The sequence below is a fragment of the Mobula birostris genome, chromosome 9, assembly GCF_030028105.1.
Source record: "Mobula birostris isolate sMobBir1 chromosome 9, sMobBir1.hap1, whole genome shotgun sequence".
NCBI lineage: Eukaryota > Metazoa > Chordata > Chondrichthyes > Myliobatiformes > Myliobatidae > Mobula > Mobula birostris.
The window spans coordinates 115,986,932-116,014,689 of NC_092378.1; the positions used below are offsets into that span (position 1 = coordinate 115,986,932).

At 42.8% G+C, this 27,758-nt stretch overlaps 1 protein-coding gene across 1 annotated transcript in view; it reads left to right on the forward strand.

Annotated features, from left to right (window-relative positions):
* Positions 1 to 237: 237 nt before the first annotated feature.
* slc29a4a (solute carrier family 29 member 4a) overlaps positions 238 to 27,758 on the forward strand; it is a 58,375-nt gene continuing 30,854 nt past the window's right edge. Inside the window, exons 1-6 of the mRNA XM_072269509.1 lie at positions 238 to 406; positions 16,509 to 16,637; positions 18,854 to 18,967; positions 20,037 to 20,165; positions 22,848 to 22,922; positions 26,810 to 27,081. Of these exons, the coding sequence (XP_072125610.1) occupies positions 238 to 406; positions 16,509 to 16,637; positions 18,854 to 18,967; positions 20,037 to 20,165; positions 22,848 to 22,922; positions 26,810 to 27,081 (888 nt within the window). The remainder of the gene's footprint in view (positions 407 to 16,508; positions 16,638 to 18,853; positions 18,968 to 20,036; positions 20,166 to 22,847; positions 22,923 to 26,809; positions 27,082 to 27,758) is intronic.

Below are 27,758 nucleotides of genomic sequence, written 5' to 3' on the forward strand. Positions count from 1 at the left end.
TTTAGACGTCAAATTCAGGAACGGTTAAAAGCTTCGAAACTGGAAGACTGATGTGCAAAGTTGCTTTCATGATCAGGGTCGTTTGCACCAGATTTACCGCATACTGGCTTCCTAATTTTTTTATATGAACGAAGTAGTAGCCTGCTTTTAATAACATGTCGAAAAGATGACTGAACAACTGTTTCTTTTTTGTTTCGAAATCAGAAAGTTTCCCCTTTCTGGTGAAGGAGATCGAGGATGGCTACTCTGGGCACGGAGAGTTTCAGGAGTGGGACTCCAACTCAGACACCAGAGGGGAACGTGGTGATGAACTTCAGTTTTGATGGATATCCACTGGAAGAGGATGAGATCCAGATCAAGGAGAGGAAGAGGCAAGGCAGCGGGATGTCCATAGTCAATGAACCAGGTGATGTGGCATCTGTAAATATGTATTTGCACATTAATTCCTTTACTTACCCCACTTCACTCTTTTATGTACCAGCAGACTTACTGTGCTCATGCCAGTGGTTGTTCTTTAGGTGCAAGCTTTGATGATACTGGGGTGAAATCTCTCTTCCAACATCAGTGAGGTGGGAGACCTAGGCAAGGATGATAAGGACACATATGATGGAGTATCTGAAACCAGAATTGAGGGTTCTAAACTAGCTGCTAGATGAGAATACAAAGTAGAGCTGACGGTTGAACACTGAAGCTTTTTAAAAATTAAAATCCTGTCGCCAAAATATGGCCTCCAATTAGTGAGACGGGCCTGAATTTTAAAAGGGGCAGTGCCAGCTATCTGTGTTCTGGAGAGTCGGAGCGTCTAAACCCTGGAAACTGGCACGGTCAGGTGCGTATCGTAACAATCAGTCTAGGCCTGTGAGATTCTCCTTCTGATATTGGGAAGAGTGAAGTCAAATCTTCAGGAAGTGAATACAAATATCAGCCAATAGCAATGCATATGTTAAATGCCGGTGACAGGACAAATATTCATCCCGCTAGTGCTGATTATTGGGAAAGTCTCACCCCAGGGCCTTTCATTACAGCTCTTTGTGATCACACTCACAAGCTAACCTCCCTTCACTCCATCACCTCACAGCTTCCTTACCATGGCTTAACATTATATCTACACAATCACCCCGAGGTTTGATTCCCAGATCAAGTTGACCAGTTGTATCTCCACTTTCACCTTTCACGTGTTGGCTTGTTAAAGAATGGGGCCTAGCTACTTTTACCTTCGTCTCTCTCTCTCTCTTCCTGAGGCTCTGTACCTTTTCAAATCTTTCCCCAGTTGTAAAAGCTTTGTCAAAAACCCATCTCTTTGATCAAACCCCTTAAACTGTCTCCTCTTTCTCCTGATGAGAGGTAGCTGGAATTCATGTAATGTCATCGCTGCTCCTGGATTTGTTAATTTAACGGAGCAGATTTGAAAAGCTAGAGGCAAAAATATGTTTGAAAATTAACGATGAAACATTAATCTTTAATACCCATACAGATAAATTAGCCTTGTGTCTAAATCACTCATTTGCATAGATTAAATTAGGAAAGTGGTTTCATCAAGCTTGTTCACACCACTGAGGTCTTGAAAGAAGCAAACCGATCTTCCTTTCTAAATATGTAAAAACATATTTTCCACATACAACACCTTCTGACATTTTGGGACCATTCATTCGAGGATTACCAGACAAGTGAGAGAACCAATTTCTTTTCACGCCTTTGTGCTATTTACCATCATTGCTTTTCTCAAGCTAATGATTTTTTTGCATCAATCTTTTCAACAAATGTAAGGCATGAGATTTCTTTCTGGACCACATGTTATTTAGGTGCTGCCATTACGGTTACTGCTCGTTAGCCACAGGCGTTTGGGGGAGCAATGAAGGTTCTCCATCTCTGCATGTCCATAATGTCGCACATAAATAAAGAAGGATTCTTCATTGCTGTTTCTGTAAGTTATTTTTGACTAGTCAGGGTTGTTAGCCCGGAGTTGAACCCTTGACCTGGACTACTCTTAGCTTGGTCTCTACTCTTTGCCCTGTTTGGCATGGGTGACCCTACCAAGAGCCAAAGCACAAGGCCCTGACTCCAGCCAACATGGCTCTCCAGGTCATTAAGGTACGCAAGATTCCAAACCCTACGACAGGGCTGAGGTTTTCTTGGAGGCTATTTACTTGCACAAATATAGCACCTGTGTAAGCCTGCATGTTTATGGCTGCTGCTGATGTGTGAGTATTCCCAGCTAATGCATACAGTTTTGGTGGCAGTGAGTGTGGAAGTGTGACTGGATGCCAGTGCAACAAGGTAAAACATTGCTGCTCTATTTCATGGCCTCCTTTTAATCTCAGGCAATGGAACATAACCCATATGGTCCTGCAAAGCCCCCAGCAGGATCAACAATTATCTTTAAGTGTAGTTCTTGGTATACTTCCCAGAAGTGTTGAACAAGGAAGAAGGGCATATCTGCCAAGGGTGACCGAAGAGCAATACTCTTAAGGAGACCTCAATAAGAGGCAATATCCAATGAACTAACATGAAATGTATCACCTTCTGAACATTGCTGATCATGCCAGCGTTTATTAGTTTTTATTTTATTGAGATACATCATGGAGTAGGTCTTCCAGCCCTTCAAGCCATGCTGCCACCCTAGCCTAATCACTTTATACTTTATACTTTATTGTCGTCAAACAATTGATACTAGAATGTACAATCATCACAGCGATATTTGATTCTGTGCTTCCCACTCCCTAGATTACAAATCGATAGTAAATATTAAAAATTTAAATTATAAATCATAAATAGAAATTAGAAAAATGGGAAGTAAGGTAGTGCAAGAAAACCGAGAGGCAGTTCAGGATATTTGGAGGGTACGGCCCAGATCCGGGTCAGGATCCGTTCAGCAGTCTTATCACAGTTGGAAAGAAGCTGTTCCCAAATCTGGCTGTACGAGTCTTCAAGCTCCTGAGCCTTCTCCCGGAGGGAAGAGGGACGAAAAGTGTGTTGGCTGGGTGGGTCGTGTCCTTGATTATCCTGGCAGCACTGCTCCGACAGCGTGCGGTGTAAAATGAGTCCAAGGACGGAAGATTGGTTTGTGTGATGTGCTGCGCCGTGTTCACGATCTTCTGCAGCTTCTTCCGGTCTTAGACAGGACAACTTCTATACCAGGTTGTGATGCACGCTAGAAGAATGCTTTCTACGGTGCATTTATAAAAATTAGTGAGGGTTTTAGGGGACAGGCCAAATTCTTTTAGTTTTCTCAGGAAGTAAAGGCACTGGTGGGCCTTCTTAGCAGTAGACTCTGCTTGGTTGGACCAAGTCAGGTCATCTGTGATATTGACCCCGAGGAACTTAAAGCTTTTGGCCTGTTCCACTTGCGCACCACCGATGTAAATTGGGTCGTGCGGTCCGCTACTCCTTCTGAAGTCAACAACCAATTCCTTCGTCTTGCTGACATTAAGGGATAGGTTATTGTCTTCGCACCATGCCACCAGGTTCTTAATTTCCTCTCTGTACTCAAACTCATCATTACCTGAGATACGGCCGACAATTGTTGTGTCATCGGCAAACTTATATTGATGGAAACTTGGCTACACAATCATGGGTGTACAGTGAGTACAGTAGGGGGCTGAGTACACAGCCTTGTGGGGCACCGGTACTCAGTGTGATTGTAGAGGAGAGCTTGTCCCCTATTTTTACAGCCTGGGTCCTGTCTGTGAGGAAGTTGAAGATCCAGCTGCAGATCTGAGTGCTAAGGCCCAGGTTCTGGAGCTTAGGAATCAGTTTATTTGGAATGATGGTGTTAAAGGCAGAGCTGTAGTCAATGAAAAGGAGCCTTACATATGTGTCTTTATTCTCCAGGTGTTCCAAGGAGGAATGTAGGGCCAGAGAGATGGCATCTGCCATTGACCTGTTGCTCTAGTAGGCGAATTGCAAAGCGTCGAGGTTGACCGGTAGGCTGTGGTTGATGTGTGCCATAACCAATCGCTCGAAGCACTTCATAGCAATTGATGTCAGAGCCACAGGTCGATAGTCATTCAGGCATGCCACCTTGCTCTTCTTCGGCACTGGGATTATCGTTGCCTTCTTAAAACACGAGGGGATCTTAGACTGAAGCAAGGAGCAGTTGAAGATGTCAGCAAACACTCCAGCTAGCTCGCTTGCAGGCCCAGAGAACCCGTACTGGGACACCATCTGGGCCCGTCGCCTTCCTTGGACTTATCTTCAGGAAGGCCCTTCTAATGTCCTCCTCGGTGACAATGAATCTCGATGCCACCAGGTCCGGTTCATCAGGAGGGAGCAGGACGCTCCTCTTCTGTTCGAATCTTGCGTAGAATACATTTAAGTTTGTCAGGAAGAGAAACGCCACAGTTATTGATACTCCCAGCCTTTTCTTTGCACCCAGTGATCTCATTTAGACCCTGCCATAGTCTACTGGCATCCCTCTGGTTAGCCTGGGCTTCCAACTTGGCTCGATGTTGCCTCTTGGCGCCCTTAATGGCTTTCCGGAGTTCACGCCTGGATTCCGTGTAGCGACTGGTATCCCCGGACCTAAAAGCCACAGCTCTAGCCTTCAAAAGGGACTTGACCTCATAATTCATCCAAGGTTTCCGGTTAGGGAATACCCGGATCATCTTGCAAGGCACACAGTCCTCCATGCATTTCCAAATAAAGTCCGTGTCAGCTGAGGCATACTCATTGAGGTTAGCTGCTGAGTCCTTGAATACTAACCAGTCCACCGATTCAAAGCAGTCACGGAGGACCTCATCTGTTTCCTCCGTCCAATGCGACACCGTGATCTCTCGCTTCAGTTTCTGTTTGTAAGCCAGGAGGAGGAGTACGGCCTGATGGTCCGATTTTCCGAAGTGAGGTCGTGGGACAGAATGGTAGGCATCCTTGACTGCTGTGTAGCAGTGATCAAGTATACCCGGGCCTCATGGGAGAATTTACAATGACCAATTAACCTACCAACCCCGCAGTATGTCTTTGGACTGTGGGGAGGAACCGGAGCCCCTGCAGGAAGCCCATGTGGTTACGGGGAGAACATATAAACGCCTTACAGGCAGCTGCGAGAATTGAACCCAGACCGCTGGTTCTGTAAAGTGTTGTGCTAACCACTACCCTTACCTAGCTCCTGAGTTGGCCATTGGCCAAGATTTGGTAACGGTGGCAGATTTCTTTCTCTGAAGGACATTTAGTGAACCAGGTGGGATTTTAAACAACAATCTGCCACTGAGACCATTTCTACACAAATCAACGTTCATTTTAAACACAAAATAATCTGCAGATGCTGTGATCAAAGGAACACTTTCAGTACGCTGGATGAACTCAGCAGGTGGGGCAGCATCAATTAGAAACGATGAGTCGACGTTTCAGGCCGGAACCCTTCGTCAGGACTGAAGAATGAAAGATGGGGAAGGATTTGAAGAATGCTTGTAGCTTCAGCTGAAAGGCCAGTAATTTGAAAGACAAAGGGGTAGGGGAGGGGAAGCATTGACGTCATAGCCCTGAAAACAATGGGTAGTGGAAGAAGGAGGCGGAACCATGAGGGAGCTGGGGGAGGGGTAGAGTGAAATAGGGACAGGGGAAGGGAGGGGGAGGGAATTACCGGAAGTTGGAGAATTCTATGTTCGTACCAAGGGGCTGGAGACTACCTAGACGGTATATGAGGTGTTGCTCCTCCAACCTGAGTTTAGCCTCATCATGGCAGTAGAGGAGGCCATGTATGGACATATCTGAATGGGAATGGGAAGCAGAGTTGAAGTGGGTGGCTACCGGGAGATCCTGTCTGTTGTGGCGGAGTGGAGGTGCTCAATGAAGCGGTCCCCCAGTCTGTGTCGGGTTTTACCGATGTGAAATCAACATTCATTTAATTGTTTAAATTTAAACTTGCCAGTGGCCACTGTCGGACTTGTAGATCAACAGCCTAGAAAGCTGGCTGCTGGTCCGCTCATTTTAGCCACTTCATCCCATACACCAAAGCTTGTTCCACCACTGCCAGCCCAGGTTCCAGGGTCTGACTGAAGAAAGGAGGGAGGCTGAGTGGTGAGTTTGTTGGAGGGGAGGTTTGTTTTCAGTGAGGGGGTGTGGTGTGTAGATTAAGGGCCTGCCCCATTGGCTAATTAAATCAAAAATAATGGCTGGATAAGGAGGAAGGACTCAAAATGAAGTTCTGCTGTCATCTATTGTTCCATGCCCACGATTGGCTAAACAATAGCCACCCCATGGATGGAGACCACCGCCTTTGATGTGACTGACCCACCCATCTGGGTTGCTGCTGCTACCTCTACTTGTGCATTACATTAATCTATCAAAGCAAGACAAGTGAGGATCTTTACTAGAGCATGGTGCAGACTACACTCTCTTCAGGTCAGGCAGAAGCCGCAACGAGAGCAGGCCCTTTGGGGTGGCCTTCATGATCAAAACCACCATCGTCAATAAGCTTCAAAGCCAACTGATCCGACACTCAGATTGACTTATGTTCCTGCGACTCCCGCTGCAAGACAACCAATTTGTCACCTTTGTGAACACCTGTGCCCTCACACTGCAAGCAGACCCTGCTGTCAAAGAGATGTTCTATAGGGAGCTGAAGTCCCTCCTATTGGAAACATGTAAGGCGGACAAGATGATTGTCCTAGGCGACGTCAATGCCAGGGTGGGTAGAGATGTCAAGGTATGGCCGGGAGTCTTCGGTCGTCATGGTATCAGAAACTGCAACGACAATGGGAGGATGCTCCTGGAGTTCAGCACAGAATTAGACCCTTATAACTTTTGTACCCTGGGGAAAATACACACTCAGGACTACAAATACTTTTTCGGGTCTTTAATTCCTTTATCCGTTTTAGATGTTTTGATGCAGAAAGAGGGTATCGAAATAAAAATAACAAACTGATTTTAAAAAAAATACAGTTCCTGCTATTATAATCTCAGCTTAGTTTTGGTCCACACCCTTGTATCAACTAGTTACGAATGTAGGACGGAAATAAACAAAATATGCAAAACCAATATGGCAGTGGCAATTCTTTAAAAAAAACAATACAAACAACATTAGAATCCCACCAACCCTGTACCTTATACAGAACAACAAAAATATAAATAAATGCACCTCATCTTAACCACACATGTGCTTAACTCTCAGACATGTACAGGCTAGACCCTGAAACGAGTTCTCCTCACTCACGCTACTAGGCCGATAAGGAACTTTGCACAACTACGCTATCCAGCGCTGATACCTTACTCGCAAAAATCTAAAGCATCCACATATAAGACATGCCAAATTACCGATATTCTAGACTTACAAACAACTATGAAGGAATCTACATGGATATTATCAAATATTATTGACCCTTCCTCATAATACGACCAGTACTCAACGTTTTTTCTAGAACGTGGTAACTCTTCTTTCTCCTCTGCACGTGCATAATGATGCCACCGTTTTCTCTTAAAGGCACAGGCAGCTATTTTAGCATTACCAGGGTGAAGACATAAGTGCACTTTAACAATAAGAAGTAATATTCAACGATCACCTGGCTACCTTACACATACACTGTTTTAACAGAAAGCCAGATTCAAGATGACCTGGAGACATGCTCGATACGAACACCAGCAGCCCCCCCCCCCCCCGGACTACATCCTTGAGCACCAAAACGATGTGTTGGATGTTCTACACACCAAGGTCATGCTGAGCACAGACTGCAATACAGATCACATGCTGGTCAGGGCGAAAGTCAGACTGGCTATTAAGCCAGCAATAAGGAAAAGGAGACCAGGGTCAAAGATACTCCAGGTGGATAAGCTCTTTGGCCTCTGACATGTACTCCAGATTAAGCTAAGGGAGAAACTGGACAGCAAAGGCACCCCAAGCACAGACTCCAACACAGAAAAGAAATGCAAGCACCTGAGGACTGCCATCCAAGGTGTGGCTGTCAAGGTAGTTGGGTACTCCTCAAGAAGAAACAGACTGAAACACCAGAGCCAGTGTCCAATTCCATTTTAATTAATTTGCTGTTCTCTTCTGATCTAAGCAATGTCATTTATTTATTGTTAGTTTCCATATTGTAAATCTCAAGGCTACTCAGTCCTGTGTCACACTCATCATTATCAGATTTTTCATCAACAGCATGCAGATTAGTACTCTATTTGAAACTACAGCTTGACTTTTTTTTTCTTTTTTCTCTTCCCTGCGCAGTCCATTTATTTTTGCCTGCCCTTTGTATGTGCCCTACTTTGTGCATTTTCTGCAAGTATCACCTTTAAACCTGCATTGGTCTAGCGTATGTGAATATCTGCCACAATGGTAACATAATTTGTTCAGCCAGGCAGGTTTCTGTTTAGACATTGCAATTTTGTCATTGCTCGCTTTCATTTCTGTCTGAAACCCTCTGACTGTGATGATCATTGATACAGCTATTTCAACTGCTATTTTAAATGTGAGTTGTGCTTCAGTTAATAGCTGTTTTTGAAGCTTTCTTGTTGCATTCCACAAACTAAATGACCTCTCAGATCATTAAGCCAATTACTGATCTGATAATGCTCAATCTCATCAATTCGGCCACATGCACTTCCCTTTCTTATAATTCTGCTTTGAAACCTAAAGCATTCTGCAATCAACAATGGTTTTGGTTCTAAATGTTCCTGCATTACTGTCATGATATCAGCAAAGCTTATTTGGTTGGTTTGGTTGGAGCAGTCGAACTTCCAAGCAAACTGTCTGCTCTTCCACCCAATATACTCAGCAAAACTGGCACTTGCTTCTCATTGGTTATTTCATTTGTTTCAAATACTGCTTAATTTGCTCTGTATACAAAATCCAGTTATTTCTTGTGCAATCAAACTTATCTATCTTTCCAATGTAGTCAGCCGTTTCTGCTTTTTTAAATTTAAGATCATTATCATCCGGTATTCTCAGTTTATGAACCCATGAACTTTGTCCATTTTCTCCTTTTTAAAAAAAATTTGACTGTTTTCTCCTTTTCCAAAGAACATGTGCTGCTATGAAAACAAATGCGTTGTGCTTTTTTTCAACTTGAACATCTCACTACACTTGAACAGGTTAGTAGTTGTCTCAGGTTTGTTAAAAACTTTTTTGGCGCCACTATTATGTTTTGGAATTCCAAAACATAATAGTAGTTGAAAGGAAACAAGGAGCCAGGAATGCACATCTTTTTTTTGTTTTTACTTTATTGAGGCACATACATGTAGTACCCTGGTTCACACCTTTACTGTTATACTGTGTGTGTTTCATTTAGCAGCTCTGTAAGAGCAGCTGTTCTGCTTTTAGCCAGTTTGGATTATTGTTGAAGATAAGGGATGATGTGGAATGTGTGCCATCCAATTAGCGGGAAGTTTTTCTTGGTGAGGGACAATAAGGTTGGCTTAGGGCTTTTGTTCGGTGGGAGATGGAGAGAGAAGACACTGGGGAGAACTGTTCGTAGCATACGATCCGGTGGGAGACCCGTTTGTTCGAGATGAATTGTGGGCGACGTTCAGAAGGTGGTGTGTGCCTTCACATTGACCGAGGACCCAACGAGTGAGTGACAGAGAAGTTCAAGGTGAGCTGCAGCTTGTGCACATTTGACTGTTTAATTGGAATGGGCCCTTTTCTTTTTGTTATTCTTTACTGACCCTTCAGTTAAGATTCATAAATATAATTCCTTTAATCGTATGCAGTGTGCTGTCTGTTATTTCATGGCATTAATTTGTAACAGGTAGCAAATTACACAGTATCCATACAAACGGGGTTTGAGGGGGAGGGGCTCGTGCTCAATCTCACAGGTTTGACGGGGCTGGAGATTGTCTTCCCTGGACTTATGCAGCTGAGGAAACCAGAGTTTTTCACGTGTGTATGACATGGTCGCTCCATGACTTATGCCACTCACGTTTTTTACATATAACCCATAATTAATCATTTAAATGAACAAGAATGTTAAATCAAACAAAATATTTACAGTATTGCTCAAATAATACTGAAATACTAAATACACAGAATGAGAAATCTTCCATTTCTATTCGGTTTACATGTGCATCTTTCCTGCACTAAAACTGTGTTGCAACAGTGAAATTGGCATTCTGCTATCCAGAGTTTTTAATGAAAGTGAATTTTCAGGGCGGCCATTTTAGTATTCCACCTACTTTGCAAGCAGTGCTTACAACTGAACTGTGTGTCCTGATTCCTTTGCTAGTTCTCAGTGTACCCCAGATTAGTTCAGTGTGGCTCCATCGCACTTTTGCTGCAACATTCTCCTTCTTAATTTTTAACCGCTTCAATAAAAGACCTGAAGCCCATGGCCCAGAAATTCAATTGCAGAGCACATTTTCTAGGTGTGACACAACTTCAAAATCAACAGTTGAATGTGATGGGGACTTTGCAGCATGCAGACAGCATTGACAGTGTACAGGCTGCGCCTGAGAACTCACTATGTGGACAATAGCAGTGTCAATTGTCTTGCAAAAATACACTGTGTATACTTAATGAAAAGCAGACTAAAATCAGAAAATGTCCGAGAGTAGAGCTTACATGACTGCTGTGGCAGAGTCCGTTCAGAAGAAACCCAGGTACGGTAAAAGACCATAATGTGAGTTTCTATTCTTTCTGATGGGGTGAAATCTTTGTTCATTCAGTCTTTTGGGATGTGTACTCCTGGGTGGCGGGTTGGAGATATGTCTCTTCCAAAGGAGTTGTAAGGCGCTCCTTCCTTCTACTAGCCTGCAGGTCACCCTTGGGCAAGGCGTAGCGCCTAATTAGCCCCCCGCCGATCAGGGTCATGTGAAGCCATGGAAGCAGGTGGTGGATGGTCGTTTGAGCAGCTGGTTCATATCACAAGTCCCGGTTATGCAGCCACTGATGCCAGACAGACAATCTCTGAAGAGTATTGATAATGAGTGGGGTCACCCGTCTTGTAAAGATGATGTCCAGAAGAGGGTAATGGCAAACCACTTCTGTAGAGAAATTTGCCAGGAACAGTCATGGTTATGGGAAGACCGTGATCGCCCATGTCCTAACACAGCGCATACAGTAATGAGCGAATGAACCCCTATTCTACTCTACAATGCCTAATCTCACAAGACTTTCCTTCACCTTTCCAACAGTGCTTTGCCCAAGAAGAGACTTTGCTCAGATTAGTTTGCAGTTAACGTACAACTTCTAAAATTACACCTGGTTTCCGCATGGAGCTGCACAAATAGCCCATTAATTGTGCTGCTTGAACAAAGAAGTTGGGCTCAGCTGTTGCTCATTCTGACAGAAGACCTGGGGCAAGCAGGAACAGTCCTCCAACAGCACCACTTTATGCATTTTTAAGTGGGATTGAAATTTCAGGTCCAGGTACTTCAATCTTTATTTCTATATTTCTTTAAGCCAGCGCGCCCGTCTTCCCCAGACAACGTGCTTCTGTGTATCCTTCTCCAATATTATTAGGGTCACTGAAGGGCTGCAGACAGGCTTTCTGAGAATATGATTTAAATGGATTGTGTCTGCTGTGCTGGCTTTTTCAAAATCACTCTCACGGAGCCATATTATATTCACGCAGTTCTTCTATCAGGATAAGTTGTGTGACAGCTGAGCCCAATTTTTGTTCAATTATACTTGCCGGCGGAGGTCACTGTTTGTTTCTTTCATTCTACTGAGCCTGAGAGTTTCCTGAAAACAAAATGGATAAGGATCAGTTATGGGACCTTCTTAACCGTGTGCTTGCTGCTGCTCCATATGGTGCATTTAGCTACAAAGCCACAGGCATTTTGGGGCCTAGGGTGACATTAGAGACATATTTTTCCTTCCCTTCCAGACAGTGGTCAAATCGCAACCTTGCCTAGATATTAATGAAATGTTCCTTTTATTAATCTTTTAAACTTTATTTAAAGGGCACCCTCAGAATGGAGCCCAGCAGCTCCCCTGTGATCATTCGATTCAGCACATTCCACTCTTTGCTTCTTGATGACCTTTCTGAATTATTGACTTGATTCACTGCTGCTACGAGGGAGGCCAATGCTTCAGTTAAGTGTCTATTTGATGGACAGAAGCCCTAGTTCTCCAGCAGTGAATTGTCTGAGAGCTTTCTCAGCAGTCAGTCAATAGCACTGCATTATTCCATTAGGCTCAGGATAAAAGGTTGGAATCTGCTTCTAAAATCACTATCTCATATAGTTCTATTTTATTTTTTATATAGCAAACAGCATTTACAAATGCTATATGTTCTAGTCCAAATTACCTAATGACTGAGACATTGAACATTGAATTATATACATCCCTGTAAGTATGGAGCTCAATCTGGTTGGCCCCAAAAATAAGCTCAGGGCTCATGACCCTCAAGTAATTAACTTCCACTGAATGTAGTGAGTATATCAATTTTGTGCTGTCTGCTCTAATCCAAGATTAGAGCCGCACTAGATCAATTGTTCATTGGCTGACATTTCAGCAGGCTACAAGTAACACGCCCCAGAGCCCGCACCCATTGTCTTTGTTGGATTTTGCCTGCCAGTACCCTGTTGTCCTCAGCCACTGCAATCTGCGGTAAGATAGTACCTGGACTCTGTAAGAGGTTTCCCTGTATGGCCATCTGCAGCCACTATGAGACAGCTGTCTGCCACTGGTGGATGGGAAAACAAGGTCATGATATGTAGCGGTCCAGATCGAAGTCCAAGGATCGACTGGACGTCTGTTTGAGGCCCGATGGCCCGAACCCCAAGTCTTTGAATTTTTGCATGTCTGCTCAGGAAGTTGGGGCCCAGTGTCTGCGAGTCCACAAGTCTGCTGGAGGCTGGAGGCTAAAGCAGCTTGTCCTGGTGTTAGAAGATTCTGTATGTGCTTTGGGGGCGGGAGGGAAGAACAGGTCTTCTTTCACTATTAATACTTTGTTGCTTGGTGTGTTCCATTTTGCTGTCTTCTATCTTGTTCTGCCGAGCATTGTAGGCTTGCTATGCCAGAATGTGTGAACACACTTGCGGGCTGTGCCCAGCACACCCTTGGGTGTGTTGATTGTTAATGCCAAGGACACCTTTCTCTTTACGTTTTGATGTCTATGTTATAACTCTGAATCCGAATCGGAAATGAACACCTCAGATTTAAACCAGGCAGAAAAGGCAATGTATAATTTGCCACTTCCTTCACCGCTGCCACATCAGCATCCACTTGCTTTGAGGCTGGTGGCAAGGTCTTTGCTCTCAGGAGAGTGAGATTGTACCGTACACCGCAAGTACCACAAAACTTAAAGCAAACTATTACCAAGTGGAAATCTGTAACAATAACAGAAATTGCTGGAAACGCACAGCAGGGCAGGCAGCCATTGTGGAAAGAGAAACCAAGGTAATGTTTTGGGTTAGTGACTTTACATTTGAAAGCTGCTGAGCATGTCATTAATGTGGAGTATTAACCAAGTGTTCACCAATCTGTTGAGCAATTCCCGTATTTCTGTTCTTCCCAAATCTTGGCACCAATTCTGCAGCAGGGCTCTTCCAGGACTGCTCTGGGCACTGAGGCAATGTCGTAGAACAACAGTGTTTACTATGACTAGAATTCAGTGTGCATGCTGCTCAGATGTGTATTGGATGTGCACTAAAGACATCAACTGCATTATTGGTCATGTCTGTCGTGGGCTGTGGTGACTCCAGTATAGCTGGTACAGAAAACAGTTGCAGGGTGGGGGCATTATAGCTTCTGGTGGTTTACTGCAGATCAAATTACCAAAACCATTAGCTTTGGACACAGGTCAGCTGGACATTGAAGGAGTGCACACAGCAGAGCCAACATGCAATGCTTGTGAAGTGACGTGTGCAAGTAATGGCAGTCTGTGGTATGAGGAAGCCTTCAGTCCTTACTTGATCATATAATCTCTTTGACCATCATCCTCTGGGAAACAAAAATAAAATATATTCAGCTCTCTCTGAATAGGGAACGTTATTGACTTCCTTGGACACCAATGGACACCTGACTACAAATCAGTTCCAGCCTGGAAGAGGTCAAGCATTTTAAAGTTCATGGGTAAAGTAATTTTAGAAGCTCCTACCAATGAAGTCCTAGCCCTGCTCTAAGCTTTCAGTGGAAACTGTTATAGGCCTCAAATAACAGTGAGAATGCCCTTTTGAAAGAAGGACTTCTCAAAACACTATTCCTGGCTAGGTTCAAATTGGAAAATTACACCTTGAACAGTCTGTGGTCTTTCCTCCACTGACACAAGGAACTAAGCCCTTTTTAATAACCGTTCAATTTATCATTTGGGAATGGAAAATTGATGCAGTAAATATTGTAAAATTGTGTAATATATTTTATACAGTGAAAGACAGAAGGTGAATGTGCTTTATTGTATAATTACAAAAACATGAAAAATGTCATTTAGATAACCAAAGGATTGTCCATTGACCACCCTAAGCAGATTTGACTTCCTCTCCTTTTTCCAGTAGCTTGTCCTGCTTTGCATTTCCTCTGCCTCTTCTTCCAAGTGTTATATTTCAAAGTGAATGGCTCATGTGTGGGGCAACCAGTTGTGCATAGGTCTTTAGTTAGAAAATGTTCTTCCACACTCACCAAGCTCCTGTGTTCTTTCACAACTTCAACTAGCTGGAAAGAAATTAATACTTGAATCAGCAACAGAAAGATAAAAGCACAATCACTAATCTATTTATAAATCCCTAGAAATAGATCTGTGGGTGAGTCCTTCCTGCAAGTGTAGCCAACCATATACCTTCAACAGCATGGGGAATGCTTGCTCTGTATAGTTCCAGAGGGTGATCAGTGACAATATGCCAACACCTTCAGCAATATGGCATCTGGCACAATTCATTTCATTAATTTGCACGTCAGCCTGGATACAATTTAAGGGTTCTTGTAGCATCCAGATAATGGTCAACCTTTACTCTTTCTTGAGTATTGATTTAGATGAATACTGGTTTCTTGGCTTGAAAGTCTCAAGGAAGGTTCTCCAGTGCTAGCGGGGCTGACAGAGCATATGCAGTGGTGCAGGGTCTCCTCAGGCAAATGTACCACTGGATTCTGTAGGATCCCATCCTATAATCTTCTGCTCAGATGGAACAAGCACACAGCTGTGATTCTACATGACTCTGTGAGTACTGAATGCGATAGCTTAGTATCATTTGCAGCAGACTGATGAAAATCCCTGAGTTTCACTTCATGGCAAAATATTGATTAGCCATCGACTCCTTGTGGGTTGGAATTTTATCAGCTGTGTCACAATAATAGGAATTTATTTGTTTATGTCTTGCCTCCCATGTCCTTTGAAAGTTAGCTGGCTGCTGTGTGGCTGGCTGGCTGTTGTCCACAGATGGATGCCAGACCGTCTGGAGTTCTCACCTTCACCAGCTGCTACAATGTGGGGTGTGGTGCTGAGAGGCTTGTGGCCTACCCCTGCGGTGGTGATGAAAATGCAGCACTTTGCACAGAGCTGCAATAGCGCACCAGCCTGCACAGCATAGAGAATTCAGAGACTTCAGAACACGTTCTCCTCTTGTGGCATAGAAGCACCACAGTCTGAGGCTTTCAAACTGGAACCTTAGTTCACATTTATTTTAAGCAACTCGCCTGAAAAGTGATTTACCCCACCAGCTTCCAGGTTAGATTATTTCCAGGCCAAACAGCAACTGTGAGTAAATTTGCCCATTGCTTTCGCAAATGAATCACCTTAGTGCAGCAAGTCACACTGAACAATTGATCAGCCAGTCCACTGACTGGGCTCAGACACAAAGGAGAGCACTGTGCATTGGTCCTCAGGCAGTCCCTCATCACTACGGCAGCTACTACCACCACTAGACTATGATTGCCCTGGGGAATGTTCTTTAAGTGCCGACTCTGTTCCCAGCAGTCACCGTGGTAATGATTTGTGAGGTGGAAGCTCTGTGAGCAGTACATGATGGAAATCAGACTGGAATGGGGGTGTAAAGTGCCATTGTGCTGCACTTTATTGATTTTTATAAAATTGTGCAAATTTCTTGGGGAGCTCTAAGTATGTATAAGCACATTTTGAGCAGTCCATTAGAGGATTAGAAACCCACTTCTCGGCTTGGAAATCGCAAGGAAAATTCTCTAGTGCTGGCCAGATGATAGGACTTTCACAGTAATGTGAGGCACCTTCAGAGAGTGTATCATCAAACTCATTGTATAACTTTCTGCTTAAGTGACCCATCGCCATTCTGTGATGGGCTCCCTGCTAACTCAGCTTCCCACTTAGAATGTGGAATTTGCTCTAACTATTAACACTGAAATGAATCTCTCATCCAGCCTGCCTCTTCAAGCTGTGACTGCTGCGTCTATGGAAGAACGCCCCAGGAACTATGTTGCTGATCCACACAGATCTGGAAGATCCCAGAACAATCCTGGTCTGATTTAAGTGGAGCATATAATTCCACTAGTTGCCCAAGGGCCAACTACCAAATTCCCACCAGTCCAAATCAGGCTGAGAGAGTGTGAAGATTGTGCAGAGAATAACATCCATATTTACAGTTGACAACCCCCAGTGCCCCAACCTTAATCTTTAAAGACTAGAGCTTGCATTGTGTTTTAATTACTTTTCATTGTTGTCTTTACAACACAGATGTTGAGTCACAGCCCAAGGATAGCTATCATGGCATCTACTTTGCAATGCTTCTGGCTGGAGTTGGATTCCTACTGCCTTACAACAGCTTCATCACGGATGTAGATTATCTACACCAAAAATATCCAGGTACAGTTCTTATGAGGGAATGGGTGAAACATTAAGATGACCAGTGCAATTAACCCTAGGTTTAAAGTCACCAGATACCAGGAAGGCAGATGCTTGGATCTCATTTGATCTCAGCCAGTGGATTTCCAATAACATCATTCCTAAGGATTCCTGCTCTAGTATCTCCTGTGGAAATTGGTGGTACAGATTTATGGCTGGGGATAAAGAAAGGATAGTCTGTCCCGATGCACCTTTAAAAACACTATTGAAGATGCAGAAGCAAACATTGAAATTTACTGCATGCGTAGAAGCATGTGAAAGATTGAAGCCTCTTAAAGCACTCCACATACCTTAAAACAGCCAGAAATGGCCAGTTGTTGCAGCTGTATACCCATTTGCACTGAGCTAACTCCAAGGGTTATGCGGAGCTACTGTTAGTCCAGAGTTTATTGAGTAACTTCTGTCATTACATTCTGTTGCTCGACTCTGTTAAATCTAATACTGCGGCCTCTTCTGCTGTTGTTCCCCACAATAATAACCAATTATTTTTTATTGCTTAATTTTTTTTAGCATTTTGTAAGTGATTTCAAATTATTTTAGGATGTATATTTTACAAACTTAAATTAATTACATCAATCTACTAATCTCTTACTAGCTCTTCTTTCAGTTAGTCCTGACGAAGGGTCTCGGCCCAAAACGTCGACTGTACCTCTTCCTAGAGATGCTGCCTGGCCTGCTGCGTTCACCAGCAACTTTGATGTGCGTGGCTTGAATTTCCAGCATCTGCAGATTTCCTCATGTTTGCGTTAATTGCATCATGTTTAATTAAGAAGTTAAATTTCTTGACAGGAGGTGAAGTTCTACCTCCAGCTTTGCCTTCTGTCAAAGCTGTTGAGGTGTTCTAGGCTGGATCCGCAGGCCTACTCTGTTGAAGGTGTACCCACAGTTGAGGCCTTGTGCCTGTCAACTCTTGTCTCAGCCAGGGACCACTAGCCTCCATGGCAGACATCCCACCTCTCCCGGAAGTTCTGGGAGTCTCCCGCATATTGATAGTGGCTTCCTGATGCCCACAAGTTATGTACAATATCCTGGAAATCGATTTTTTTTTGAGAGCGAGTGAGCAAGAGAGCGAGAGAGAGAGAGCAAGAGAGAGCATGAACGAGAGAGAGAGAGAGAGAGAGAGAGAGAGAGAGAGCGCCATGGCAGAGTGTTCCAACTAAAAGAAAATATAAAACGTACGTCACCCCAGACCACACTAAAGTGTACCCCTGCCTAATAGGGGTCAAAAATAATGACAGTGTTGCTCACTGCACTGTTTGCAACAGTGACTTTTCTATTGCCCATGGTGGGTTAAGACTGTAAAAGGCATGTTGAAGTGAGTTTAACAGGTGTCATTCATTCATTAGCATAGCTAATGTTATTTAAACTAGCTGGCTACTTGCTAAGGAGCTACTCTATTGCAGACATCCCAACTCTCCCGAAAGTCTCCCGCAAATTGATGGAACTACCTCCCTGAAATGAGTTTTTGCAGGGTGGGATGTCTGCCATGGGCCCAGTCAAGTACACACCTTTCGCAGGTTAACGCAAGAGGTGAGGGGAGCTTGGGCAGTAGTTAATGTGACAGCCCAGATCCTGCAAGGTTTGGCTCAATTAACAGTCTAGGTTTAATAAAGACACTCATAGTGTAATGTTTTTGGGCCAAGGAGAAATAAACATCTCTCTCTCTCTTTCTCTTCCTTTCTTCTTTACTCTCTTTGAAATTTTAGTCTTTATTTTTCTCCATTTCATCCAAATCATCAAATGTTTTTTGAAGTATTATGAATAATGAAGTTTGCACACAAGGGAAACACTGTAGCTACTGCCTGTGATTTCTGTTTTTGGGGCATTTATTTATTTACTTTATTTCATTTTGTTTAGAGCTACAGCGCAGAATAGGCCCTTCCAGTCCTTCGGGACGCGCCACCAGCGACCCACCGATTTAATCCAAGCCTAATCAATTTCCAATTTCCAATTAACCTATCAACCTTTGGACTGTGGGGGGAAACTGGAGCACCCGGAGGAAACCCATGCCGCCCTGGAGAGGACGTACAAACTCCTTACAGACAACATCGGAAATGAACTCCGGACCCTGCGCCCCGAGCTGTAGTAGCATCATGCTAACCACTGTGCTTTGTGATGCCCCCAGCTGCAGATGGGCATTTTACAACTGCGATATATATATATGTTTTGTCTTGCAGGAACATCCATTGTATTTGACATGAGTCTCACTTACATCCTTGTAGCTCTGATTGCTGTGATTTTAAACAACGCATTGGTGGAGCTACTCAGTTTGCATACCCGCATTACTGTTGGTAAGTGCAGGGGTTTAAAGAACATCACAGTTTGCCAAGGGTAAGTTGTTTCTTATGTCTTAAACTAGAATGCAGAGGTTTGTAAGATACACTGAATAATTAACCCAGACAATGAAGAAATTGCTATTAAATGGTTAATTGACTCACTTTATATTAACCCCTTCCTAAGTCGTTTAAGTAAAGCTGCTGGGTAGAATGGAGAGTTTATAGGTGCAGATAAGTTCAAAGCTTTCTAGGCTAGTGGGCTACTGAGCCTTCAGCATTCTATCTCACAGAATAATTCTCTGATACTCTCTCAGCCAGACTGATCTGCCTTGAAATTCCCTTGAGACACTTCGTTGTTTTGAGGAGCTGCGTTTGATGGTAATGCACTGCTGAAGCACAACATGTTTAGAGTTTTAATATCGGTCCCAATCATTTTTTTAAAAATTGCATACATCCACTTCCCATCCCTTTGAAGATGTCCCATAACGGTATGATGACAATGAAGTACTTACTTAAGTATAAGTTCAGCTATATATGGTAGTAATTTTTTGCACAAAGCTAGATTCCATATATATCAATGTGACAATTACATCAGTGTGCAGTGCTCCAGTTGGACTGAACCTCAGGAAATGACTTCACCATATGCATCCCAGACCTGAAAATTGCTTCAGAATGTTAGAATGCCCAAACAGAACCATAAGTAGGCCATTATAACTTAGGCCTATTGCATATGGTCCAACATCCAGCACTTTTTTCTTGTACTAACCCCATAACCTTCAATGTTCTAAGTATCAAAAATTTTTGAATACAAGCTGAGTCTCCAGAGCCTCTGGGCTTAATTTCTCCTCTGATGTCAGATCCAGTATCCCAAGAAGCAACTTTGTAAATCTTTGTTCCTTTTTCTCCATTGCACGTGTATCCTTGCTTGGTAGGGGAACCAGAGCAGGCGCAATGCTGTGATCAGCTCATGCGACAGAATCCAATAACGAAAGTAGAAAAAGCTCTGAGTGATACTCTGTGAAGCTGCCGTTGTCCTTACAGAACTCTGGGTTAATCACAGCTTCAATTGTCTTGTTGATGACAGGTTACCTGTTTGCTTTGGGTCCTCTTATGTTCGTGAGTGTCTTTGATGTTTGGCTGGAACTGTTCACTCTACAGCAGGCTTATGGCATCAACTTGGCAGCAGTGGGGATTGTGGCTTTTGGCTGTACAGGTAAGGGTTCCTTCCAGCACTTGTTTGAGTGTCATACACAACGTTTCTTCATCATCCTGCCCATGCATGGAAAAATTCTCCTTTTTTCTCTTTCAACCTCCCCCTCCTCCCTCCTCTGCATCCTGACCTTCTCTTCCCCAATCATTACTGCCATTCATCACCAAAACATTGTTCCTCCTCTCCTGGCCTTAGCAGGGAAGCAGTGGGCACTGTACAATAACTCGCCAAGGTTAAAGTCACATTGAAATATTTCTTGCAATATTATTCCTATTTCTTTCCTTTATTTATGAGTGCTTTCATTTCAGTTTTGGCTGAGACATCATGTCTATGTGCGTGGGTGGCACTGTGCTTGTCAATCATCGTAACCTTTGCAATGTTGTGACAAAGAGATACCATATTTTCAAAGTAATTGTTGTCACCGATAATAAAATAACTAAAATAACGAGGCCCTGAACACACACAATCTTATTCTCAAGCATACCTTTTACTTACTTGTGCACAAGGAGAACAGCATGGACCCCTGAAACCCACACTGTTCTCTAGTCCAAACAGAAAACTTTTATACAGAATTGGCTTATCGGTTATGGATACTAACTATTGTAAATTGTACGCGTTTAGTTACTCGCAATGTCAATGGCTGTTCACAATAGAGGTGTTAAAGTCAATCAAAACTTTAAGCGGACAGCTGATGATATTTTGAAATTAGCAAAGACAACAGAGCCATAGTTTTTCGGTATCTTTCATATCCTTATGTTATCTTGTCTGTCTCAGGCACCCCATGTTGTGTTGTGTTTTAGGAAGACATTTCTGACCTCACTCATTTGGCTTGAGTACATACCGCTGCAGTCGTCTGTAGTAAGCAGAGATTTCTCTTGCGGTTTCACCTCAAAGGCCTCGCTTGACTAAAGCTGCCCCAGGTTATCGTTGTCTTTACTGCAATTTCCACAATATTTGTGCTGTGTGACTTACGTGCCACTAAACAAACCTCTGACAACATTGCACAGGAGAGTTTCATTCTTCAGGGACTTCATTGTGGAAAAATAGAAAAATTAGAAAAAGAACAGATCAATGGCCGGTCAACGTTGATCTGTATTTCTACTTGTACTCAATGCTGAGAATGGAAGCTGAGGGGCAAGGCAAAAGGTGTGTGGTGGGGTCACAACTCAGCTGTCAGAAGAACTTTTATTGGATTCTTGGTAGCAGAGAGGCAGATGACCAGATGCGTTGACAGGAAAATGAGGGAAACAGAATAACCTTTTGCCCACCTCCACTAACCACATTTGTCCATATAAAGACCATTTCTCTTTATGCCTTGCCTTTTTAAGTATCTGTCTAATGTCTCATAAACATAGTAAATGTATCTGATTCCATTGCCTCCTCAGATATCAACTATTCACTGTGTATTAAACTCTCCTCAGATACCCTTTAAGACTCCTTCCTATTAAACCTGTGCCCTCTAATTTTTGAAATTGAAATTTTTGGTATTTCAAAGAATGCAGTTTGTAGGTTATTTAGCTACTGTAAATGTCACCAATGAGTAGTAGGGTTTCGGGAGAGCTGAGGGTAATATCTGGAGAATAAAATGGAGTTGGTTTAGGATTAGTGTAAATTGGTGCTTAATGCTCTCAGTGACATTATAAAAACAAAAAAGAGGCTGCAGATACCATAAACCTGAAACAAAAAAAAACAGAAAATGCTGAAATCAGGTAAAGCATCATTAGTGGAAAGAGAAACAGAGTTAATGTTTCAGGCCCGAGAACCTTTGTCAGAATTTGAAAGTGAGAAAACCAATAGGAAGAGAGAGAAAGTGATAGGTTTGGGTAGGACAAGAGAATTATCTCTGACAGGGCGATACCGAAGGAGATAGAGTCAGGTTTATGTTTTCTTTATCTGTGTTGTTGGTTGTGGGTCATATCCGACGATGACAAGAAACCTGCGCGGGAGCGTTTTTGAGGTGGAAAAGCCGTTGCACTCTCTCGACCGCAGAAGTCTGGGTCCAGTGGTACAAGTAGTCTGTTGCTAATCGCAGAGCTTTAGGACATGCACAGAGAGAAAAGCAGAGCCAACATCACAGAAATATCCAGTTCTGGGAGAGGCAGGAGAAAACTGAGCAATCTAAAGATGAAGTATTTGAGATTGAGCCCAAAAGGCTGCAATGTTTCCAGAAACAAGATGTGTTGTTTTTCAATAGGTTTCAATAGGTACATTTAATGTCAGATAAATGTATACAATATCCACCCTGAAATTCTTTTTCTTTGCAAGGCTCTTCCTCGGCCTTGCATTGGGTCTCATCATAACAGTGAAGAAGACACAGATAGGTTGGTGTGAGGGGGAAATAAAGTGGCAGACGGCTGGAAACTATGAATGCTGACTAAAACCAATCTGTGTTAGCTTTCCCCATTGTAAGAGACATCACATTATGAATATGCTATAACCTTATGACTTGAGTTTAAATTCTCCCCTGAGTATCCCAGATGAGATGAAAGAGACATACGGGCTGCATTTCTAATCTTCCATATATGGTGCTTTGGATATAGGAGACTGGTTGGAGTAGCTCCATCTCTATTTAATCCACTGCCCTTGCAAGAAGCACACCACCCACCACTCACAACTCTGCTTGTGAGCAAATAAGCTACTTCATTTGGCAACTAATGTTATGTATTTCCTTTCTTTTGCATGAAGTGCAGCAATCGAGTTTCTATGGCTACACGGGGATGCTGCCCAAACGATACACCCAAGGGGTGATGACTGGTGAAAGTGAGTAATTAAATCTCCTGTTTTCAGTTTTGAAAGGAACCCCACCATTTGCGGATGTTAAATATATTACTAGAAACAATACTTATTTTAAAATAAAGCAGATTACTTTTTCTATTTCTAATACTGTCATTTCTACTTTAATATAGTGTACTCAGAATTAATAAGGTTCTATCACCATCTGTTAGGAATGCTAACACTGGGGAGATGTATTCCTGGAGTTATCTCCACATGACCATTTGCCTCCAATCCCACTGCAGCAATCTAACACATGCCTTCGTTCCCTTGATACCGAATAAATACAACTAGTCAAAGGAAATGAAAAGCTCAGAGCCCAGATTTTCATGTATTTCCAGCTTTTCTTGTGGGCCGCATGTGTCAAGGAGTTGAACCTTTAGATCCAGAATTCTCCACAGCGGTCCTGGGGGGTTGGCAGTCTTTGACAGTAATTCCATCAGGTTCTGTTCTGGCTGTAAAACTGCATGAATAGGAATGGCAATGACCAGCTAGATGGAGAGGCTGGCTTTGTGCTATCCACGGCCAGACCTAAATTCCCCTGTTTACAGTGAACATCTTCACATACAGTGGCTTGCATTTGTGAAGAATTCATTTTAAAGTTCTTTGGATAAATTAATTATTTCTTTAGCAAGGAAGGCTGTCAAAGAATACAAAAGGATATAGTTGGAAAACTTGCAGCAGAAATCACAAATAGAGTTTAATCTATACAAGTGTGTGGTGATGCATTTTGTGATGTCAAGAGTAAGAGAAGATATAAGACAATGTGAGCATTAATAAATGGAAGGACCTCGAAGTGACATAGCTCTCCTGAGTGGCAACACAAGTGGGGTAAAAGGTGCATGGCATTCTTGGGCCTCAATGCCCATGGTGTTGGGTACAAAAGATAGGAAGCCACATTGTAGCCGTATAAAACATTGGAGCATTGTGGTCACCACACTGTAGAAAGCATGTAGAGGTTTTGGAGAAGATGCAGGAGGGGTTCATCAGAATCTTGCCTGGACTGGACTGCACTGGCTGTTGGACTGAATTGGATTGTTTTCTCTGGAGTGTCAGAGACTGAGGGGTGACCTGTTAGAAGTATATAAAATAATGAGAAGATAGATAGGAACATAGGAAACCTACAGCACAATACAGGCCCTTCAGCCCACAATGCTGTGTCGAACATGTCCTTACCTCAGAAATTACCTAGGGTTTCCCATAGCCCTCTATTTTTCTGAGCTCCATGTTCCTGCCCAGGAGTCTCTTAAAAGACCCTATTGTATCCATCTCTACCACCGTTGCCGGCAGCCCATTCCACACATTCACCACTCTCTGCATAAAAAACTTACCCCTGACATCTCCTCTATACCTTCTTCTAAGCACCTTAAAACTGTGCCCTCTTGTGCTAGCTATTTCAGCCCTGAGAAAAAGCCTATGACTATCCACATGATCAATGTCTCTCATCATCTTGTACACCTCTATCGGGTCACCTCTCATCCTTCGTCGCTCCAAGGAGAAAAGGCCAAGTTCACACAACCTATTCTCATAAGGCATGCTCCCCAATCCAGGCAACATCCTTGTGAATCTCCTCTGTACCCTTTCTATGGTTTCTACATTCTTCCTATAGTGAGGCGACCAGAACTGAGCACAGTACTCCAAGTGGGGTCGGACCAGGGTCCTATATAGCTGCAACATTACCTTTCGGCTCCTAAACTCAATCCCATGATTGATGAAGGCCAATGCACCGTATGCCTTCTTAACCACAGAGCCAACCTGTACAGCAGCTTTGAGTGTCCTATGGACTCAGATCGCTCTGATTCTCCAAACTGCCAAGAGTCTTACCTTTAATACTATGTTCTGCCATCATATTTGACCTACCAAAATGAACTACCTCACACTTATCTGGGTTGAACTCCATCTGCCACTTCTTTGCCCAGTTTTGCATTCTATCAATGTCCCGCTGTAACCTCTGACAGCCCTCCACACTATCCACAACACACCCAACCTTTGTGTCATCAGAAAGTTTACTAACCCATCCCTCCACTTCTTCATCCAGGTCATTTATAAAAATTACAAAGAGAAGGGGTCCCAGAACAGATCCCTGAGGCATACTACTGGTGACCGACCTCCATGCAAAATATGACCCATCTATAACCACTTTGCCTTCTGCGGGCAAGCCAGTTCCAGATCCACAAAGCAATGTCCCCTTGGATCCCATGCCTCCTTACTTTCTTAATAAGCCTTGCATGAAGTACCTTATCAAATGCCTTGCTGAAATCTATATACACTACATCCACTGCTCTACCTTCATCAATGTGTTTAGTCACATACCCAAAAAATTTAATCAGGCTTGTAAGGTACAATCTGCTTTTCACAAAGCCATGGTGACTATTCCTAATCATATTATGCCTCTCCAAGTGTTCATAAATCCTGCTTCTTTTTCTGAAGGTGGACAATGTGAAATACCAGAGGGCACTGGTTTCAGATGAGAAGTGGGAAAGTCAAAAGGGGATTTGTGAGGCAGGTTTTTTACACAGAGAATGGTAGTTACCTGGAATGTGCTGCCAGGTGAAGATAGTAGAAGCAGATATAATAGAAATTATTTAGACAAATACTGTATATGACTAAGCTGGAAATACATGGATCATGTGCAGGCAGATGGGATCAACGCAGACATGGAGAGCCAAAGAGCCTCTTCCCGTGCTGTACAATGTTCATGTTCTATCTGTGTTGCTGAGTCTTACTGGCCAGTTATAGTCGTAGTTTCAATCAGTCTTTGAAGAATGAACTCATTCTATTCAAATGTGTGCAAAATTAAACTAAATTCTAAAGCTGTTAATACATAAAGAGTATCTCCTTAGTCCAAATGCATCACCAACATCAATGAAACTATTATGAGTGTGAGATGATATTTCATTAAAATTGTTTTTTTCTGTGCTTCTTCTTCTCAGCTCATCGATCAGTTGGTTCTGTTTCATTCTGAGATTCTTCTCTGATCTGATTCCAAGGTGTGAAAGATTAAGCATGGGACAGAAGTTAGGGAGGGAAAGTTGCTTTTGGCTGCTAGCACTAAATGAGCACAAATCCTTCAGCAGCTGCTTGTACTCACCCTTTGATACAGAGTTCAATTGATGGAGGAGTGATTAAAGAAATGCTTCTCCTCCACCATGGCCAATGATGCTGTCCTTCCAGTTTTAACGTTACACATTCAAAATTAATGAGCACAATACAATTAAGTACAACTTTACACAAGATGTAAGTCATAAAACTGTAGTGCTAGAAATCTGAAGCAGAAAAAGAAAATGGTGAAAAATCTCAGCAAATTGGGCAGCTTCAGTCGGAAAAAAACAGTCAAAGTTTTGGGTCTGAACAGTTGCAGATCCAAAACGCAATGCAAGATTACCGAGCAGAACTTTAACTGTTCCTCTTTCCTCATCAGTTATCTGACTTGCTGAGTTTTTGGATCATTCTCTGCTTTTGTTTATGTGGGATGTACTTTTGCATGTTCACACAGATGTATGGCGAGACAATTATGCAACAAAGTAGGGCCAGTGCTATGCTTCACTCGGTTGAGGTCAGGCTCTACAGTCTTTGGGAATGGGAAACATATAGGAAGTTTTCTGCGGGATGATGCAGGTTTTTTTAAGCAGATAACACAGACCTTTTGTTGGTTCTGCCACAGAAATTTGTTTTCATATTTGAACGGTATATTTTCTCCAAAGTAGTGGACTATTTTGAGTGACGAATGTCTACTGCTTGCAAAGAAGTGGCAAACCATTGCAACGCCAGTGAACAGGTTATGAGTTGGAAAAAGACTCATTACATTTTTTATGGGTGTAGGGTTTTTGTTTCTGATTTATGACACTGAGAAATTATTCTTTTCTCTATTATAGGCACTGCTGGTGTCATCATATCCCTCAGCAGAATTTTTACCAAACTCCTGCTTCCAGATGAAAGGAAGAACACCATTATCTTTTTCTTCATTTCAATCGGAATGGAATTCATGTGCTTCATCTTGCACTTGCTGGTGAAAAGAACAAAGTTTGTGCGATATTACACTGCTCATAGTAGCAAGGGCCATGAACGTCTAAAGGGCAAAGGTCATGTGGATCAGGGCCCTGGTTACCGGGTCCATCATAATGTCAATACAGAGGAAGTAAGATTTGTAAGTTTTTACTTCAGATTGCGAGAGTGAAACTGACGATAGACAGGATATCTCAAAAGGGTATCCGACAACTTGAAGAATGGTTTCTGTAATTGGATCCCAGGGTTTTTTCTGTCATAGGAATAGAGAGTTTATGGCACAGAATGAAAGCAGTCAATTTATCTGTCCCTGCTGGCCATTACAGTGCTGTCTATATAAATCCCACTTCCCAGCTCTTGCTTGACAGCCTTGTGGGTTTAGGGTCTTCAAATAGTCATCCAGAAACTTCTTAGATGTGAAGAAGTATTCTTTCTCCATCGAGTTTTCCCTTTTAGGCTTCTGACATTGCGATTGGATTCTGACAAACCTATCTTTGTTTTGTGGATGGAAGAGAGAAACGCTTTATATTTGATCCAGTGGTTCTCCTCTCGCTTTAATGGAATGTGTATTTTTAATAGGAAGCATTAATAAAAGTTGTGACATTTAGTTTTGTAAAATGAAGGGCCCATTCAAATTGCTTACCCTATGAAGATTTGGCTGGGATTCGAGCAACAGCATTTGCAAATAAATCACTCAGGGATGAATAAATCACAAGTGGGATGTTCTTGTAGTGCCAGTAACATGGTATTACAGGGCCTTTGGTTAACATGCAACAGATGTAATATAACTGGACTTTGATGGAGAAAATTATTGTTGTT